The 21,428-nt window shown below is 41.1% G+C and overlaps 1 protein-coding gene across 7 annotated transcripts in view; it reads right to left on the bottom strand.

Moving 5' to 3' along the window:
• khdrbs2 (KH domain containing, RNA binding, signal transduction associated 2) overlaps nucleotides 1-21,428 on the bottom strand; it is a 69,972-nt gene that overhangs the window by 28,327 nt on the left and 20,217 nt on the right. For all 7 annotated transcript variants that reach the window (XM_039672259.2, XM_039672262.2, XM_039672261.2 and 4 more), the window contains exons 3-4: nucleotides 14,285-14,401; nucleotides 3,831-3,977 (exon numbers count right to left, since the gene is read on the bottom strand). In XM_039672259.2, the coding sequence (XP_039528193.2) occupies nucleotides 3,831-3,977; nucleotides 14,285-14,401 (264 nt within the window). The remainder of the gene's footprint in view (nucleotides 1-3,830; nucleotides 3,978-14,284; nucleotides 14,402-21,428) is intronic.

The raw sequence follows: 21,428 nt of genomic DNA, 5'->3' as shown, positions 1-21,428 counted from the left end.
TAAGTCTCTGTATGAGTGTCTACATCCACTCATGTATTAATGGTAAATGAAGAAGTCTTCCTCCTACAAAATCAGTTACCCAGTTTCCTTCTTAATGAGACTACAGTCAATAGACGTACAGTGCGCTGCCGCTGAGGAGAACCCACTCACGCCTACTAAAGATGCTGTGTTTTGCATGATTCACTCTTTTTCTGAGGCAATGCGTAATCCTATTCACATAATGGGCTTTCTGTAGGCCTTATCAACAAAGGTTTGGGCCTATCAGTAGTCCAGGCTGCAAAGGTATTTTGCTTGTTTGGTTTTTAAAGACATATTTATATTATGTTAACCATTTCTTAACTGGAATTATAAAATTCATTAAATGGAACTTCACATTTCATAATTCAATTTAATCCAGAGCTACGGGTAATCTGTGTGCGGCTTTATTTTATGAGAATGATATAGATTTACAAACAAATTCGAGAAATTCAAGAAAAGTTCTTCTCTAGTGTCAATATTGAGGATGGCGTCAATTTCAAACCAATCCGAGCCGATTCAGACCCTGACATCGTTAACGAACAAGAGGATCATGCAGAACGGATTTAATGCAAAGACTTTGCAAGTAAGGATTTCATAGGACGTTTCAAAGTGGTATGTGTTTTTTTTTTGTAATTTTGTTATACATTTTAGATACAATGTTATTCACCATTTAATCGTGATATTTGTCAAAAATCGAAGGTAATACAAAAAGTAATTGATCACAAAAACATGGTTAATTGTCTTTACAAAATCGAGAGCTTACAAAAGCAACAGAAAACAAGCTGTTCTCCATAAAATTAATGTTGGGGTTATAATGTTCGGGAAATAAGTTAACCAATCAAGTGCGTCGGCCTTGGGAAGGTAAAAAAAAAAATCATTTTGGAAAAAACAGTTTCTCTTTGAACAATGTCTTCTCTAATGCAGCTCAACCAGGCCTCATCCAGTTTTTTGTGTATTTTGTGGGCGGGGATTGTTTAAATTAGTACAATTGTGACTTCATAAGATCCGGAAAAATCGCTTTTTAGTTCTTAAAAAGGGTATTCTGTTAATATAATAATGTTTCCCTTTGGAGTGGACTTTGAGCTTTGTAACCTTGCAGATCTTTTTCATGCTTAAACAGCAACATTACACACTAACTAAAGTTTAAAAAGTGGAAAAGTGGTTTAATCTCCACTTGCTAAAAGCTTCCATTTTGGGAAGGTTTTCCAGCAGATGTTAAAACATGGATGTTGTGATTTTCTCCAATCCAGACACCAATGGCAGCTAATAATGTTGAGTGAGGTTCTGGCTCACAGTCTGTGTTCTAATTTATCCCAGTCACAATGGAGAAGTGTTCAGGTCTGAGCTTGGTGCAGGTCAGCTAAATTCTCTCACACATTTCTTAATAGACTGTGCTTTGTGTACAAGGGCGTTGTTGAAACTATTGCAACAAAACTAAGTCAGAAACTAAGTCAGAAGCACACAATTCCTGAAACTAAGTCAGAAGCACACAATTCACTAGAATGTCATGTGTCCCATAGCATTGGGAAAGTTTTTTTTTTTAGTGGAATTAAGGGCATAGCAAAATAGTTAATTACAAATTTGCCATAGTGAATTTGTAATGATATGTTTCTTTAAAACAAATGCTGTGAAATATCAAGAAATGTTTTAATTCTCATGGCTGCCTAGAAAATATTAACACTTCAAAGTGCACTATCTTGAGATGCCAGCACATCCTTTAATCCTGACAGGAATCAAGCTTTCTGACAAAGATAAATGTATAAACACATTCAAAGAAGGAAAGACATCAAGACATTAGCTTCAAACCGTAATGAGCTGCCTACATACGCAACTGCTTTTATTGCAGCATGCTCACTGAAATGGATACACGCTTGCAGTACCCTTTTTTCAGAATTAGTCTAAAATAAGGAGGCATCATAATTATGTCAGAAGCGTGCCTACAGAGTTAGCTCATTATGTTTTGGAACAGAGCTATTGAGATTAAAAACTTATTTCAATTGGAATTCCACAGTGGGAATAAAGATAAAACATGGTTCACCACTGACAGAAATACATATGGAGTAAGTAACCAGATCAGTGCGGATGATACCAAGATGTGGCTCAAGAGGCGAATAGGGAATCTCTCCTTGAGCACTTCCCTCCTGAGGCAAACACTTCATACTGCTTCATTAATATTTATAGTTTAGACTTTATAGGAGTGGTATTCACTTGGCGAAAAGGACCCCGGCTTGGATCCATCTGGACCGTGGGACATAACTGCGTCATTTTACCATTTCAACAGTTTAAAGTGAGCAGCGTGTCAAAACAATGGAGCGGTTGACACCACAAGTGCTCAGGGTCGTTAAGGGTCATGATCTTCCAGCGCTACATCCTCTGATATTTTTATCTAAAGCCTCATTCATGCCCTTTCCGTTCTATGCTCGTTGCTTCCCTCTCTCGCTTAAGATGTAAAGCGGCACAATAAGACCTGCAGATGACGTGGTTATTTTAACAACAGCAGCAGAATCTCAGGGTGCGGCAAAATAGATATTTTTACTCAAACACTGCAGAAAACAAAAGTACGGCAAATACAATTACTTTAATCATAATTGTATTATTATGTATAATAAATAGTATGTATTATATTCATAAAGATGACCACGACCTTTTAACAAAATCATGTTCTAAGAGCATTTCATAATAAACAATGCAAGAATTTGGAATTAAAGATGACCAAGGAAGACAAAAAACTTTGCAATTACTAGTTAACTTTGTTTTGTGCTCATGATGAGAGTTTTGATAATTAGTTCGGTATGTACAGTGCGGTCCATACTTTTCTTAAGATCTTAGACATCACTATTTTGGCTCTCAGGGCCCAAAATTATCATCTTTGATGACTTTGAGTGTTTAATATTTTTTTCTTTAACAAAGTACTACGGCTGCCCTGGTGGAAATGTATAACTCTTCCAAAAAAGAATCGTCCAGACCTCAGCTGCATGGGAAAGATGGAGACCAGACCCCTTTGAACTTTAGAAAACCCCTGCTTATAGTGCATTGACAAGGTCAGTCCCGGAGCTCTCAAATATGATTAATGTGTCAAATGAATATGACTAATAATCATTAATATTACTAACAAATAAGCTAGTGAGTATACACTACTGTTCAAATGTTTTTTATTGTTTTAGAAAGAAGTCTCAAGCTCCCCATTTTTGGATTGCATTTATTTGATCAAAAATACAGTAAAACAATGATATTGTGAAATATTTTTACAATTTAAAAAAATGTTCTATTTCAATACATGTTTCCTGTGATGGCAAAGCTGAATTTTCAGCAACTCCTTCAAAAATCATTCTAATATTCTGATTTGGGGCTCAAGAAACATTTCTTATTATTATCATGGTGGAAAACGGTTGCGCTGCTTAATATTTTTGTGGAAACCGTGATATAATTTTATCACGGATAAGCAGAAAGTACAAAAGAACTGCACTTATTTATTAGTAAAAATCTTTTGGAAAAATCTTCAGTAAATGTCTTAACTGTCCTTTTTGAAAAATTGAATGCTCCCTTGAAGAATAGAAATATTAATTATATAAAAAAAGAAAAAAAAATCTTTTTTTTTTCAATCAAAGCATTTCCAGCCAATTCCAACATATTAAACATCCAAATCTTTCATATATAATCATATGCATAACTCCATAATCTCCAATTGCCCTTCCATTAAACATAGGCAAATGTATGCAGGAGAGTACTAGAGTTCAGCTTTGGTTAGTGTACTCATCTCATCCTGGCTTCTAGCTCACAGTCTCTTTCAAAGAATTCAAGTATAAACTTACTGGAACAAGGAATTTCTTAATCTCCTCCAGGGCATGGCTCATGCGGGAATAGGCTTCTCCAGGTGGTGCGAAAACTTCAATTAAAACATGAAGATCGTTGCTCAAATGGCCGTATTTCGCCTCGCCACTTTTTCTCAGCTCTTCCTCCTAGAGATGGAAAAATATCAAGTCAGGAATTCTGTGTGAAGAATTTATCATATCATTAATGAATTAGATAAAGAGAGCTTTTCTTCCTCCAAACCGTATTATGCATATTTTGAACTGAGAGTGAACTGGAAAGGCATTAAAGGGACAGTTCACCTAAAAATGAAAATTCTGCCATCATTTACTTATACCTTTATGTCTTTTCAAACCTGTATGACATTTGTGCAACAATTATTGCCTGACTGACTGACTTATTATTACTTACTGAAATCATATAGGTTTGGCACAACACAAAAGTGACAGTGGAAATTTTTTTATATTTTTATAAATATACCTTATGAAAGAAGCTCTTTCTAAGATGGTGATGTTCTTGTAATGTACAAAATGTCACAAAGTCTTTTTTTTTTTGTGAACAATGGAACCTATCGACACCTTTACTCTGTAACACAGATAATGGGTACGTAGATTCGAATCATTATGCTTAAATGTGCCCGAGGGCTTTTTGTCAGAAATAAATTGACACGGTCACCTTTCTGATTAAATCCAGCCATTGGAAAAGCTAAAAAGGGTGATATTTCACAGAGGTATTGGGTTTTTCAATTCTCTCTGATTGCTGAAGGTGTTCTGTGGCTCTTCACAAAACTTGAAACTTCAGAAAGCTTGTAATTACGGCAGACAGCGTTTCTGTTTTATGTTGATTACCACTCAGCTGTGGCTTCTTAAAGACAGAAGGGCTTTGATGACATAGAAGCCTGATCACTGATATGGCCCCTTGTAGCCCCTTCAGCGTTAATAAACACTTACCGATGCCATCTCAGTATCATGTCAAAGTGACCCAAGCACTTTTTCCATCATGCTCTGCATGGACAAAAGGTCAGGAGACACTTAAGCTTTTACAACATTTCTGAGAGGCGTAATCATATTTTGTTGGTCTTCGGTATACGCCAGCTGACGAATTGTGCAGATGAGATGGTTCAGACGGTAATTTTGTGACTAGACACAAATATACAGTATGTGTGTAGGCGTTGGCACTGTGGGTGTCTCCAGTCCAGATTGACTTAAAAATGGACAGACAGGCAGAAGTGGAGGCAGGAGACGGAGAAAAGGCTGCCGCCTCATTTCCAGTCCTGGAAAACTGCTCGTCAAATGACAATTGTTCGGTTTCAAGTCAGAAAGCTTTAATTTTCCTTTCATGTCAATCCATGAAGAAAATGTTCAGTTGTTTCAAAAGGTAGGCCTGTCTCCCAGGATGCATTTCAAAAGGCACGCAAGTAAGCATGTCTAAGCATAGCAGAATCCTCTTCAAATATGACAAAATGAAGGGTTCCTCATCTTTATTCCCAGTAAAGTACAAATAGTGAATCTGACACTTATAAGCTTGACAGTTATCCAGTACCCCTACGGAGTTAAAGAGCTCAGTTTTGAAACATTCAAACAAAATCTCATAGAGCTAAATAAAATCGACTCCTAAAAGGCATGGAAAAGCAATGTTGGCCATAAACACTGGCCTTTGGATATGAGAATGTTTCTGCTAAAACATTTGTGTCTATCCCCAGATTAAGATTTGTGATACACAGATGTCTTTTTGCAAGGTGGTGCAATGTCCAAATTCCTGCCAATTTGCTGCACTCAGACACATGCTGTTCATTTACCTGCCCAGGGAATCATTCCAAATGCAATATGTTTTGCTTTATTAAACTCTGGATGAGGACAGTCTTTTGTACGAAGACCTCAGTAGGACTCTCAAATACTGCACAGACAATGGGCCATAAAGATGCAAGGCAGACTCTTACTGTAATTTCATATGTATAACAAACCTGTACAAGCTCAAGGTGACTCTTTATAATGGAATATGTTTGCATTAATGATTGCCTTTGGGATTTAAAACAATCCAACAGGCTCTTGTTTGAGTTCTGCCATAAATTTAAATAGATTTCAGACCATGGTTCATCTGCCTTGTTAAGAGTGAAATTCCAGTGAAAAGTGTGTTTATAAAGCTTAACAAAAGAACACCCTGTCTGCTTGTAGAAACCCCACACAGCTATTTGGGGAAAAAACAATGTATATTCCTGTCTCATTTGTTTCTTTCACCGGCTTTCAATTCACCTTTTTAGCATTTAACGATATACGACATTTGTCAATAAGACCATAAGACATTGGTCTTGTTTATTTCTATGAAGTTATTGCAATGACGACAGATTTTATGAAAAGAATCGTTTATTTGCATGCTATCTGTATTGCTTGAGGACACAATTCACTTAAGGAATTATGTAAATCAGATAATGGTAAACTTGGGGCAGCATGCACAACGTGATTGCAGTTTGTGACTGATTTAAAAAACAAAAAAAAAAAACAAATTGGCACATTTTGTAGAGCTTAATATAAATAGAAAGGAGTTTTTGGAGCTGAAAAGAATCACAGCGCTAAAGCATACTTGTAGCACCTGGTTAAAATAGATTGCAGGTGGTGTGTGAACAAGACACAGGGTTTTGCACTGTATTCTTAATGAGGACAAAGCAGATTTTGTGTAAATAATTCATCTCAGGTCACTGTAAATGCACAAACAAAAATTTACTGGTGACTTTGTAGAAATCTTCAGAAAACATTTCTTATGTTTTTTTATATATTAGGTTAATACTTATCTTTGCGTCATTAAAAAAATAGTTTTGTTCTTGGTTGAACAACCTTCAACATGCATACATCAACCGAATTCTATAATAATATGCCACGACTCCATGCTTCAGTTGTGCCTATAACTACACCCCTTAAAGGAGTAGTTCACTTTTGCTGATAATTTACTCACCCCCATGTCATCCAAGATGTCCATGTCTTTCTTTCTTCAGTCGAAAAGAAATTAAGGTTTTTGATGAAAACATTCCAACATTTTTCTCCATATAATGCACTTCAGTGGGAACCAAACGATTCAAGGTCCAAAAGCAGTTTCAGTGCAAACTGCAAACTGTTCAAAGGGCCATAAACGATTCCAGACGATGAATAAAGGTCTTATCAAGCGAAACGATTGCTCATTTAATAAATAAATAATATTTTAATAATCTCGATTAATAATCGAGGCATTTTGTTCATTCAACGAACAAAACGAATGAATTGACTCGGAAAAAGATTCGTTCATTTTGATGAACGAGTTCGAGCAGGAGAGTCACACAGAACAGAGCAAGGCGACCATTTGAGCTTATAAAACTTAACCTTTTTTTTTTTTAAATGAGTGATCATTTCGCTTGATAAAACCCTTATTCATCGTCTGGAATCGTTTAAAGCCCTTTGAACAGTTTGCAGTTTGTACTGAAACTGTCTTTTGGACCTTGAACCGTTTGGCTCCCACTAAAGTGCATTATATGGAAAAAAAAATACTGGATTGTTCATCAATAACCTTAATTTCTTTTCGACTGAAGAAAAAAAGACATGGACATCTTGGATGACATGGGGGTGAGTAAATTATGAGCAAAAGTTTTTTAAAAAGTGAACTACTCCTTTAACAGCTGGAAAAATCGATGTAGCACTGCACATCCTTGCTTTGCTTATTGAATCATTCTATTTCATACACTATGGAAGAAAACTAATATTTGCTTGATATGAATGTTTTTAATTCAGATTTACATTCAATAAAAATTTAATTAAAATGAAAAATGTATTGAACTGGGGAATTTAGGAAGGCCTATTATGAGATGATAGGAGCAGCAAACCGAGAAATATTAAATTTGGAACGATTCTCTGGCTAGGTAAATGACCAGCAGCTGTTTGGCTGAACATTTCACTCACCACCGCTCAATCCAAAGCACGTATAAAAAAGTTCCACTGAGAAAGATCCATATAGTGAATAGCCTCAACAGCTCCTTTATAACAGGGATTTACTTGATCCTCCAAACAAACACTGATCATTTTTTTCCAAAACATAAAACACAAGTCTGTTAGGGTGTTAACATGATTATAAATGATCATGATTTTAATCCATGAGTATTTGAGTAATCTAGTAAAATGCACAGGAAAATCTTTAAAAAAAATCTATGTTCCACTAACAGGCATATATCCTCATTATATCTTCATCAGCCTATCACACACCTCACTGCAATGTCCGAACTAAAGCCCTTCTATATGTCCCCAACTTGTTTCAATAGGAAATATGTCAACACAAGAAAGACGTGTGCTCATGACAGCTTTTGAACTGAATAAAAGAGAAAAGGCTTTATTTTCAGTCAAATTACAGTCAGTGCGCTATTATTTGTGATGTATACTTCTCTTTTCAAGAATGTGTACAACGTCAGTAAATGCTAAAACAGCAGTTCCTCCTCTATCTAGGGGCATATGCGCAGGTAATGATCTTCAGTCTCAGCGTCCTCTCACACTTTGCTCTGTCAGCTCTGATGCTTGTTACACTCACAGAAATGAAAGGTTTACAGGATTTAAGGGATAAAGCACTCTTCTCTGGAATAAATGCAGTGTGCATGGCATGTAAAAGCTTCCAGAAGCCCATTTCCTCCACATAAGGAAATAAAAAATGCTTTATTAAATCATCATGACATAAAATTTAATAAATTATGACAAACAAGGTAATAATTATAAATAGTCACAATTACGAGATAAAAAAGTCAGCATGAGATTTAAAAAAAAAAAATCACAATTTTGACTTTTTAATAAATTTTAAATCTTATAATTATAACTTTTTAGCTCATAATTCTGATTTACCAAAGTAAGATTTATTTTTCCTCATGTGGTGGAAATAGGCTTCCATTTTAGTTTCTCATAGACAAAAAACAACAAATGGTTTAACCCAGCTCTTATCAAATGCAGGTAATTTGCCTTTGTAGTTAGTTTAGATATTTAGGGCCAGATTACTAAACAGGGCAAATTAGCGTGAGAGCGCAATCCCATAAAAGCGCAGATGGGAATGGAAAGATGTGCACGAGATCAACTGGTGACGCACAAACTAAAGAACAGAGACATAGCCGGATCATTTTCATAATGACCAACGCAATCTATCAACAGCAGCACAAAGTAGCGTCTAGACATGCTTCTTTGGTCAGTAAATAATTGATGCAAATACTAGTAAACTGACCAGAAAACGTCTCGGGTTATGACTATAACCCTTGTTCCCTGAGAAGGGAACGAGACACTGCGTCGATAAAATCGACTCTTTGGGGACGCTCCCTAAGCGTGCGCCTCTGAAGTATGAATGAAACTAATCCAATCCTGATTGGTGTTGCGTCGTGACGTAACATGTGACGGCATACCCGGAAGTATAAAAGTGACGCTGTCACAACACACACTAGCCTCGCGATGAAGCAAGACGCTCAAGGGTCTGAAAAAGGGGGCGTGGCAACACGACGCAGTGTCTCGTTCCCTTCTCAGGGAACAAGGGTTATAGTCATAACCCGAGACGTTCCCTATCGAGGGAACTCAACACTGCGTCGATAAAATCGACTCTTTGGGGAACGAGTACCCACTAGGCCACGCACCGAACAGACCCGCCCCAGAGTGAAACTGATTAGGCACTCAGCAAGGGCCGAGTACGTGTGCACCGGGCGTACTGGGAAGGCTGAGACTGTAAAACCTGATGAAAGTATGCGGGGTAGCCCAGCCGGCTGCCTCACAAATCTCCTGCAGAGGTACTCCCGACAGAAGGGCCCTAGAGGAAGCCATGCCTCTAGTCGAGTGAGCCCTTAAGGCCAAAGGTGAAGGAACTTTAGGCACGTAGCCCGGACTCGGGTGCAAAAAGGCCTTTACTTTGCCAGGGGCAAACTCCAAGCAAGCTGGCGTTACCGCCAGGGCCTGGAGATCTCCCACCCTCTTAAGAGAGGTAATCGCTAAGAGAAAGACCATTTTCAGCGTTAAGTCCTTAGGCGAAGCCGACTCTAAAGGTTCGAAGGGAGCGAGGGACAACCCTTCCAGAACTATTGCCAGATCCCAGGCAGGCACCCTGGACCTGATCGCCGGCCTCATCCTCCAAGCACCACGGAGAAACCTAATGACCAATTGGTGCCTCCCCAGAGGTCCACCATCTACTGGCGCGTGGAAAGCCGAAACGGCAGCCACGTACACCTTAAGAGTGGACGGGGAGAGACCCGCAGAGAAACGATCCTGAAGGAATTCCAGAACTGAAGCCACTGGGCAGTTTACTGGATCCAACCTTCGTTCTCCACACCAAGTGTGAAACACCTTCCACTTGAGGCCATATAATCTCCTGGTAGATGGGGCCCTAGAGCTAAGTATGGTTTCAACCACCTCAGCTGATAAGCCAGCATTTAGGTACTGAACCCCCTCAGAGGCCAGACCCACAGCTTCCACAACTCTGGGCGAGGGTGGAAGATTGTGCCCTCCGCCTGAGACAATAGATCCCTCCTCAGAGGAATCGGCCATGGCGGAGCTATGAGGAGTGATATTATATCCGAGAACCATACTCGTGTCGGCCATCTCGGGGCAACCAGAAGTAGACTGATGCCCTCTTGACGGACCCTCTCCAGGACCCCTGGGAGCAGAGCGATCGGGGGGAAAGCATACAGGCGAAGCCTCGGCCAAGCCTGTACCATGGCATCCAACCCCAGCGGGGCTGGATGTGAGAGGGAGAACCAAAGTGGACAGTGGGACGTCTCTCGAGACGCAACAGATCCACTTCCATCGGTCCGAACCTCTCCCATATTGACTTCACCACATCCGGATGAAGTCTCCATTCCCCGGGCCTCAGCCCCTGCCTCGACAGGATGTCTGCTCCCCGATTCTGAACCCCTGGGATATACATTGCCCTTATTGACAATATCTTTCCCTGGGACCAAAGGATAATCTGATGCGCCAGTTTGCACAGAGGGCGCGATCTGAGTCCCCCCTGTCGGTTCAGATAGGCCACCACTGACGTATTGTCCGTCCGTATAAGGACGTGGCGACCCTCGATGACTGGGAGGAAGCTCCTCAAAGCCTTGAATACCGCCATCATCTCCAGGCAATTTATATGCCAAGTGCGATGATGGTCCTGCCACAGACCCCTGGTAAAGCGGCCGTCCATGACCGCGCCCCAGCCCGTAAGGGAGGCGTCTGTCGAAACGGTTTCCCGGCGACATGACACCCCCAACACTGGCCCTTGGGATAGGAACCAAGGCTTCTTCCATATTTGCAGAGACTGAAGGCACTTGCGCGTTACTCTGATCATACGGAACGGATTTCCTTTGGGTGAGAACCCCTTGGTCTTCAACCACCACTGGAGGGGCCTCATGTGAAGGAGGCCCAGAGGAATAATGTTGGATGCCGCTGCCATGAGGCCCAGCATCCTTTGAAAGTGTTTCACTATGACGGCCTGACCTAGCCACACCCTGGACACCATCACCAGAATTAACTCGATACGTGCGGGAGACATACGTGCCTGCATTGTAATCGAGTTCCACACGACTCCCAAAAAGGTCGTGCCCTGGGACGGTTCTAGCACACTCTTCTTCAAATTGAGTCTTAACCCCAATTTTTGAATATGGCCAAGAACGACATCTCGATGCCGAACTGCCATCTCCCGAGACTGGGCCAAAATAAGCCAGTCGTCGAGATAATTCAATACGCGAATCCCCTGAAGTCTCAGTGGAGCAAGGGCCACGTCCATACACTTGGTAAATGTGCGGGGAGAGAGTGCTAGGCCGAACGGAAGAACCCGATATTGGTATGCTTCGCCCCCGAAAGCGAACCTCAGGTACCTCCTGTGACAAGGAAGGATGGAGATGTGAAAATAGGCGTCTTTCAGATCTATCGTGACAAACCAGTCCTCGGATCTGATTTGACTCACGATTGTTGGAATGGTCAACATTCTGAATTTGAACCTTCTCAGAGACCGGTTCAACACCCTGAGATCCAAAATTGGCCTTAACCCCCCATCCTTCTTTGGAACTATAAAGTACCGGCTGTAAAACCCGGACTCCCTGTCTACCGGAAGAACACGTTCTATGGCTCCTTTCGACAGCAGAGTCTGTACTTCTTGTTCCAACACCTGAGCCTGCTCTGGGACCACCGCAGTGAGCACCACCCCAGAGAACTTGGGGGGGCGGTGCGCGAACTGCAGTCTGTACCCAACTCGTATTATCTGCAGGACCCATGGAGATATGTTGGGAAGATGATACCATCCCTCTACAAAATCTGCTAAGGGTACCAGCCTCTCGAGGCTGGCCTCTGGTGTCTTTTCGCTGGAAATTGATGCGGCCCGAAGCGCTGTTAACGGCGGACCTGCATCTTTTCCTAGAGGGCCCCGTTGTGAGAACAACCTCGGTTGTCTCACTGCGGAGGGGGCAGCCCTCTGAAGTCCTGCCTTGGCTAGGACCTCTTTTCCGAAGTCCTCTTAGCCTGAATGACGTCCCTCAGGTCGCCCCTCTGGCTGGAGGACTTCGGTTTTTGGGAGCGTTTCCTCTGTTGCCAAGACCCCGGAGGGGGGGCTCTAGAGGAAACGCTCTCCTTCTGCTCTGCCCTGTGGGAGGAGCTGGCTGATGGCTGGGGCTGATTGCTTTGCCCCCCCCCTACTAGATTTGGCCTTCGCTTTCCGGGGGAGGTACTGCTGGAACGCCGCAGATTGTTTTCTCGACTCCTGAAACCTGTCGAAAACCGAATTAACGGCGTCGCCGAACAGGCCAGAAGCCGAAAGCGGCGCATCCAGCAGGAAGGACCTATCCTTTTCTTTAATACCGGATAAGTTCAGCCACAGATGCCTCTCCGTGGCCACCATGGCCGCGACATCTTCAGGAGTAGGCCCCTCCCCCTCATCCAAATCTTTCAGGAGGTCGGCCTGGTATGCCTGCAAAATCGCCATTGAGTGCAGACACGAACCAGCCCGACCCGCCGCCATGTAAGCCCTGCCCACCAATGCAGATGTCTCTCTGCAGGGCTTACTAGGCAACACCGGGGTCTTTAGGGAAGACGCCGATTCGGGAGAGAGATAGCTCGCTAAAGCCTCCTCCACCTTCGGCATCTTCCCATATCCCATATCTCGAGCCCCCATAACATTGCTGTAATCTATTACATTGGGACTCGAAATACGGGACGAATGCGGTCTTTCCCACGTTCTCGAGATCTCTTTATGGAGATCAGGGAAAAACGGCAGACCCCGGCGGTGAGGCTGTGACCTGCGCTGCAGGTAACGCTCGTCCATTTTACTGGTGACTTGCGTTTCCTGCTCATGTTGTGGCCAGCTGATGTTTAGTCTGGCCACAGCGCGTGTCACAACCTCCACCAGCTCCTCATAACCCAGGCCGCGTGATGGCGTGCTGAGATCACGGTCGTCCGCATCGATGCTGAGCACGTCCCCTTCCTCAGAAGTAGACAGCTCAAGCACCGGGACCTGATCGCGGGTAGGAGAAACCGCAGCGCGGGCTCCCACACCACTCTCAGAGGCTGCGGGATCAGCCGATGGCGAGCGAGAAAATGCCTCAGCATTCTCACTCTCCTCCGCCAGATCCCGCTGCGAACCCCAGGATCTCAGTCGCCGCATCGCCTCGACATATGCGGGACCGGAACCCTGGGGAACGCGAGCCTGACCGTGCTCGTCAAAGCACGCCAGCCGGGAGCGCAGCACTCTAATAGGCAAAGCCTCACACATTTCACAAGCAGCCCCCTCGAGAGCTGCCCGTGCGTGCTGCACTCCCAAACAATACACACAGAGAGAGTGTGCGTCCCCACCCGTGATGAAACGAGGGCAGGGATGCACACACCTCTTGAATTGTTCACTGGCCATACTTTCTTTCAATAATAAGACAAACAACACCAAATAAGACAGACAGTTTCAACATAAAGCGCTTGCTGAAGAGCGAAAGCTAGTGTGTGTTGTGACAGCGTCACTTTTATACTTCCGGGTATGCCGTCACATGTTACGTCACGACGCAACACCAATCAGGATTGGATTAGTTTCATTCATACTTCAGAGGCGCACGCTTAGGGAGCGTCCCCAAAGAGTCGATTTTATCGACGCAGTGTTGAGTTCCCTCGATAGGGAACCAGGAAATCACATTGAGTCATCCATTTAAATACACTCCCATAAATTTAGTGTCTAAATGGAAACTCTTACAAATGCATATGCAATAAGGTCAGCCGCAAAAAACAACTGTATTGCTGAAAGTAAATCCTGACAGTAGTTTTAAAAGCCAAAAAAAGAAGGTTTGCACTGGCACAAGCTGTTAGTAAATCTGGCCCTTAATATCTGAAAATATGCTGATTTAGTTATGGCATTTATGTTTACAAAGAAATCAATGTCAATAACAGCTATTCTCAAAACAGTAATGAAACAATACATTTCTACAGTACACATGCTGAAAAAATAGAGTTGTTGCCAGTCATCTTACCTTGCCTTTATCCCTCATTGAACCCTTGCCGAGGATGGACATCTTTGCTCCCGTTTCCTCTTGTAATCTTTTCATGGAATTGCCCCTGGGCCCCAGCAGTTTCCCAACAAAATTAAACTGTAATAAGGAGAGAAAAGGCAATAGGTTGGTCTCTCGCACTGCCTGCTTCTGCCTCAGTTACCTCACAGTCAATAATAAAAAAAAACATTCAGTTTTTTCTCATCATGCACAAAACCAGTTAGAGTGAGAGAATGAAAAATTCTTTTTTTGCTTTAAATTAAATCTGTGGCAGTCATCGTTCAAAAGTTTTTTTTGTGCCGTTTTAACCTTTATTTTTTTTAAAGTTTGTCAGAAACGATTTAAAAAGATGTGAGAGTCTACACCTGTTTCTGTAGGGCACTGTAGCCACTCATGTGTCTAATCGATGTTTGGGGTCAGTGGTTAGACTCCACTGATTTCAGAGATATTATAACATGTACCAAATGCCAAAAGGGATCTTCAAAATGATCCAGGAGTCCATGCTTGAATGAGGCATAACGTAATGAGTTGATTTCCAATGGGGATTCAAGTAATACTACCCAGATGATGAGCTATCCAGCAACCGCCTTGGGGCAGCAACTAACATTCCGGTTGCACAGCAGATCAGCGGTCATTGAGAACACTTGGTCATCACAATTTTTTTTTTTTTTTCACTCAAATCTGTGCATCATAACTGTATCTTCAAGGATTTACAGAGTCTTACACATTGCAATCAGATTCGGGCTGCTGAGGATTGTCTAATGCCGATGATAACAACAAATCGTAAGTAGTCAATAAATGTTGCCATTGTAAGAAAAAGTGCCCTTGTATAAAATGCCGCATCAAATTCCCTTTATAACAGTGTCACTTCATCACTGTCTGCTCATGTTCAGTGTTCATCATTTTTTCTGATGTGTCGCCACAATCCCCTTAGCCAGCAGCCACTCTAAATTCACTTTAGATTTAATATGTTTTTGAGAAACCTTTTAAAAAGGCATTTTTTGGGCAGTCTTTACCAAGGACAATAAAACAGAATAAGATTTTTTGGATGTTGAGAATGCATCTAAACACATTGTTGTTTCTGGTCATCAGATTCTGATCACTACAGTATATCATGTATCTTAGGCATAAAACTCTAGATGGCACACAATGATAGGCACTGGAAGCAATCACATTATTACCACATGGCACAAACTGATTGGCCTCTGCTGATCCTGGCTGCAGCCAATGAGATTGTTTGCTCAACATTTAAATAGTCAAATAGAGCAGAGTTTCGCTGAAACACTCCACCACCCCCAGCTCCACCTGTCTAGATCTGCTATGGGATTTATGTATGCATATTCATGCAGCAACAGCATTACATACTCACAGCAGTGTGTCAGTGTATCTTTTGGCAGTAGCAAGTCCATTGCTCTGCAGCAGCATGATGACCTCAGACCAAATAGATTAACACTCATATTCATTAACATGCTAAGCCTATTGTTGTCATGATTTAAATACACATCACAGATATTCATAGAGAGAGTGTGAGAGAGAGAGAGAATTAACACTCTCACTACTTTTCACCAAATTTTAACTTGACTTCCCTTTTAGCGTGTGCTTTGTCAAATGGTGTAAAAAAATGAAGAAACAGGATAAAAAAAAATGTCCAGAAATGGGCAAAATGTCTTCATGTGCATGGCTGTTGTAGTGGGGATGTATTTTAAGGATGCAAGAGTTTACTCACTTTTATAGTGAATAATGTGTAAATAAATAAATATAGGCTGTGTGTGACTAGTCAATAATTGTGACAATCCATGCCTATAACATACATGAAGCATTATGTGTGGAACACATGCTTAGTTGCATTATTTTGGAGAAATAGAAGTCAGACATTACTAAGGGAAGTGAATTTGCCCTTCAATATTTGCAAAGGTTAGATGATTTGTGGCGGCCAAAATGAAACAGTTGGGTATAACACATGTTGACATACCCTGCCTAGCACATGGCTGGAAACTCCTCAACACATGCTCTTCCCAGCCAGGCTGTAGAAGCAGCTGTAGGGAACTCTAGCTGGTGGAACGCAGAAGAACTGTCACAAAATTTGGCTGGAGCCACATAACAAATGCAAGCCGTTTCAGGTGAAAGGGTGAGGTGTGGGTAGGGCAGTATATTTAGCAACACCGCAGCACTGCGCCAAAGCGTGCTGACCGACTCTCTCGGAGTGGAGGTGTGCTGTTTGCTTCCCCTCCAGTGGGGTGTGTGTATGACAGGAATACTCTGCAGCTGGCTGGGTGCCTCGGAGCAGATGGTTGCCTCAGCTACAGTGTGAAGATGCTCACTGGGCGGCTGCAGTGGAGTGGCCTGTTTTCATTAAGCTAATGAATGTCTGGAGTCACTCTCCTGCTCCATGGTGGGCAATTTAGGCTTTATTAGGGGGCACAGTTCAGTCTTGGATGAGGTTTGAAGCGATCCAAGCTGTCCCTCGCAGTCCCCGGCAGAGGCAGGCTGCAGAATGATGGGCATTATGCAGCACTGACAGGCTGAGGATGATAAACCTGACAACCGGAGGCATAAGTGTCAAACCGCATTGGCTTATTATGAGCAAATGTGACTTTTAAAAAAAGTACACATGGTGTGCTGTTGTGATGGAGAATAGATCACTAACCCACACTTCTAGAGCGTGGATCAGTGTGTATGTCTAAAATCACTGCAAAAATCCTGGGAAAGCATTGCAGTGTTTATTGATAACTTAAAAAGCCCGGCTGGCTATTCACTGTGCTTTCATGCAGAATCACTTATATTTGGAGCCTGCAATGAGTTTAGAGTGTGTGTGTGTGGCTGGCTGAACAAATGACTTTTCACACTTGAGTCCCTTTGACAGGGACCTTCACCTGCGCTCAGTGCTCACTGATGTGCATTACATTGATTTCTCTGTCAAAATCTTTTCAGAAGCCATTCAAGACCACTGAGCTCTTGATCAGCTTCATATTTATGGGGTGAGAATGGTTGCATTGTTCCAAATAAATAGATTGTTGTGATCCATAAATATAAGAAAAGAAATTCACAAAAATATATCAAATATATACCCACCGTTTCCTCAAGCCAATCAGATTGAGTTGACCAATACAATCTAATGGTCTAACTCTAAAAAATGGGTCACAGACCTAAAAGGTTCCCTGAATCCCTGCACTAAGACCAGCTTTGCTTGTTAATTCAAATTTCCTCAGAAAGAGTCTTGAGAGTTTAAAATCCATCTCCTACCCTCTATGAACTTAAATCTGAATTTCATTTTGTGGTGCGCTGTTCTTGAACATTTCTCTTCTGCTGTCCCAATCTCAACAGATGCAAAATGATGCAAATTGCTCCTCTATAGTTAAAGTCTTTTTAATCTGGACTTTCAGTCAGCAAAGGTGCATATTCTTATATGTCATGAAAAAACAATAGTATACTAATTTATTTTTCATGATCCTCATCACATCAAAAAAAAAAAAATGGAAAAGGTACAGTTTCAATCTGCTGCCAATTTACAGTGACAGAATATGATCAATTGAGATAAAGAGAGATTAAAGGGGTCCAATTTTACAGGTTCATAAATTTTGAATATGTTTGTGTTATTTAATGTTTTGGTTTCTTTAAAACCTGCCTTCCGGAAAGAAGTCTGCTGTGACTGGTAGACTGGCCCCAGTCTGTTGTGATTGGTCAACTACCATTTACAGTGTGCGTTACTGAAATGTAACGGCCCTTATTTCAGCCCTGTAAACACTACTGTAACCATGCTAATATGGTATTAGTTTTGCCATATCAGTTCGAGTGATTTTTTTTTTTTTTTTTAAAGCATAATTGGACCCCTTTAAGAACAAGACACATGCCATCTCATGTTATTTACAGATAGGGTTTCAGACTGTGGCAATTAAACCTTATAGACTCTGCAGAAACAGCTATAGTCTACATCATATCCACTATAAATGACTTTGATGTCTAGAGCCAAAAACTTCTAAATATCCTCAAGACTGTTTCAGCAAAAAATGGCACAAAAGTCCTCAGGCTTCACAACAAAATGTGCTGCCAGACAAAGCTGGCGAAGTGAACACTAATCATAACCATTAGTGCAGTTTGAGCTGGAGGTTGAAACACAGCACCCTTTCCATAAGCTGTGAAACCATATAAGATCCGCAGATAGAGTTAGATGACTACTGCCAGCCTAGCCAGCTGTGCTGCTAGCGAGGTCTAGCACTGGCTGATAGCAGGATTATTATTGGGGACTAGGACTGGGAGAGATGTAATAATGGCCAGGAGAGATGGCTTGGCCACAGTCAATGGACACAGATTAGCAGAGAATGGTTTAAACAGTGGCAGAGTGCTATGGTGTTAAATAGAGATGAGAGTCATAGAGCCAGTGTTGGCTGTTAGTGGAGGCTAATGAGCTAGCAGAAAGAGCCAGAGCTTTAATACTGGGCAATATTCGCCTCTAACAACAGAATAAGCCAAAGAGCTTTGCAAAATTATTTTTACACTAATGTTCAAATGTTTGGGATTTTTCAAATAAGGCTCATTCTCACCAAGGCTGCATGTATTTGATCAAAAATACAAACGTTTTCTATTCAACAATTTAATTTACTCTCGTGATGGCAAAGCTGAATTTTCCGCATCATTCCTCCAGTCATCGGTGTCACATGATCCTTCATAAATCATTCTAATATGCTGATTTGATGCAAGAAACACTTCTTATTATTATCAATTTAGGAAATAATTCTGCTGCTTCAAAAGTTTAAAACAAGCAGTAGTTTATAGAATTTTCTCTTTTGATTAATTCAATGTGCTCTTGCTTAAACTATAAATATTTGCCTGAAAGCAGAAAACTATATCTGACTTACTTACTTTATTAATTAAATGCACATTAACAGAATACATAACAAATATGTATGATATCATACTAGAAATGCATGTTCCAACATACTGAACTTTGTGTTCAGTGCAGCTCTGGAAAAGGTAACAGCCTGAGGTAAAGTTGATGATGGATCCCCTGCATTAAAGAACCCATATTGAGCTCTGACACTCTGGGGCTGACAGCACAGATGCGGGGTAAACAAACAGCGCATTAAGACCATCTCAGAGTCAGGAGGCTGACAGGTTAAAACACTGCTACCCATACAAATGAGGAGCATCCACTCTCTTCCCCAGACTACATTTCCCATGTTCCTTTGGTGTTAGCTCTTAAAAACAAACATAATGCCCTGGAAAGGTCAAAAAATTGGAAAGTCACACATTTACAAGTTTTCAAAGTGCAAAAATATTTGTTTGCTAAAGATTATGGCACCAACATCATTCCGCTGGCTGCTTAGTGAGTGTGTTATCCCATGGGGTGCTGGTCATTTGAAACATACTGGGATAAGCCTTATAAACCGATTAGGAAAGAAGCCATATTTCCATAGGCTCAGTGTTTCCTTCCATGACTTCTTGTCTCTCCAAATCTTGAACCAACAACTGTGCACAGCAAGAAAACCATTTTATCTGAGCTCATGCTTACAATTATATAACCTTCCTGAAAACAAATAAACGTGCCTCAGCAGGCTTCTAATTCATTAAGAAGATACAACTTCCTCGCTATTGTAGATTTTTATTTTTCCCCTTTGTATTCAGTTTGATTTTGAATCTGTTCAGCAGCTTATCTATGTTAAACACCTTTGACAAGGTTGGTCGGCCTTTGGGACAAGGGAATTCTTTAACAAGACAACAATTCGATTATCTTTGTGTGCAGAGCTTGCCTACACCTCCATGTAAAGGTCATAAATCTGGAGACAGATAAGCTACAATCTATAGGGACAACAACCACCGGCGTTACTACTCAATGGATTAGTTGCGTTTTCAGAAATATAAAGGCAAACCTTAGTCGTAGATCTGTCTTTTCTTGTTGCTGCTTGGTATTGACGAAAGGTTTAGGTAAAGCTGGAAGTTTACCACAACAATAAAAAGCAAAATTGTGAATTCGGAATGCAAGATTTCAATGTAATAATGCGGAAACACACTACAATTCTTGCTGTTTAATGCTTAAAAACAGAATCTCATGTGTTCACGACACGTTATTTACAACACTGTAAATGATAAGCAAAGTACTGTGTAGAATTAATGTAAAATAGATACAAAGCCTCGAAACCTAACACTAACACTAATTAATAGAAATAACAACATCTAATTTAGCATATTATTATTATTACCATAGTATTATGCTAAATTATATATCCAATAGTCATTGTTACAAGATATGTGATGCCCATATCCCCGTGCAGATCCTTTGAAAGAGAGACGTTCCTGTTCGCTCTAGACAGAGTGATAGTTACTACGCTCTTTTTTTCATTTGATTTATAGTCTAGTTAGTTTTGTATCATATACAACGTGATTTTCATTGATCAAAATCTAGCAGCAACAGCACATTTTACCTCTTGGGTGAGCGATTCACAAGGACAACTTTCCCTGCACATGAAATCCCCCATTTTCCAGTAAACCAATGAGAACGCAACAAGAAATGGTGACAATACATATTGTAACAACAGAGCATGTATTAGGCGCCAAAGCAGCTGTGGATCTGCTAACATAAAACCCTCCGTAACTGTCAGAATTGGAAAAAAAAATGACCACAGTTCAGCAAATAAATAAACAGTTTACATACAGTTGCATATGTATTACCAACATTCTACAATGTAAGGTTTATGGTACACCTCAAATGGATTTTAGTAATTTAAAGTGTTAAAATTAATTAGCAAATATTAATGGCTTGGGTATGAAGAGCATCCGCGGCATATGGACCGCACTCCCCCACACATACACACACATACATATGTATACACACACACACACACACACACACACATAATATATCTGTAATTATGTATATGTAAACATTATTATATCCTATATCCCATATATATTACCTATAATATTTCTTTAGATATGTGTCATTTTATTTCTAGCTTACGATTTGGCATGAGTTTGAAATAATGCAGCATGAAAATCAGAAAGCAGCTGTAAGTATGGGCAATGCAGCAACTGCCTAGTTTCTTTTTGCACCACTAGCATGTGCTGCTGCCCGGACATGTGTTTGTCAATTTAACGTTCAGCCCAATGGAATCAGGTGACTGATAGCATA

The sequence above is a fragment of the Pimephales promelas genome, chromosome 11 (genome assembly GCF_988280905.1).
Source record: "Pimephales promelas chromosome 11, fPimPro1.hap1.1, whole genome shotgun sequence".
Taxonomy (NCBI): Eukaryota; Metazoa; Chordata; class Actinopteri; order Cypriniformes; family Leuciscidae; genus Pimephales; species Pimephales promelas.
The sequence above is the reverse complement of the archived record's forward strand: the minus strand, read 5'-3'. Positions and strand labels throughout refer to the sequence as shown.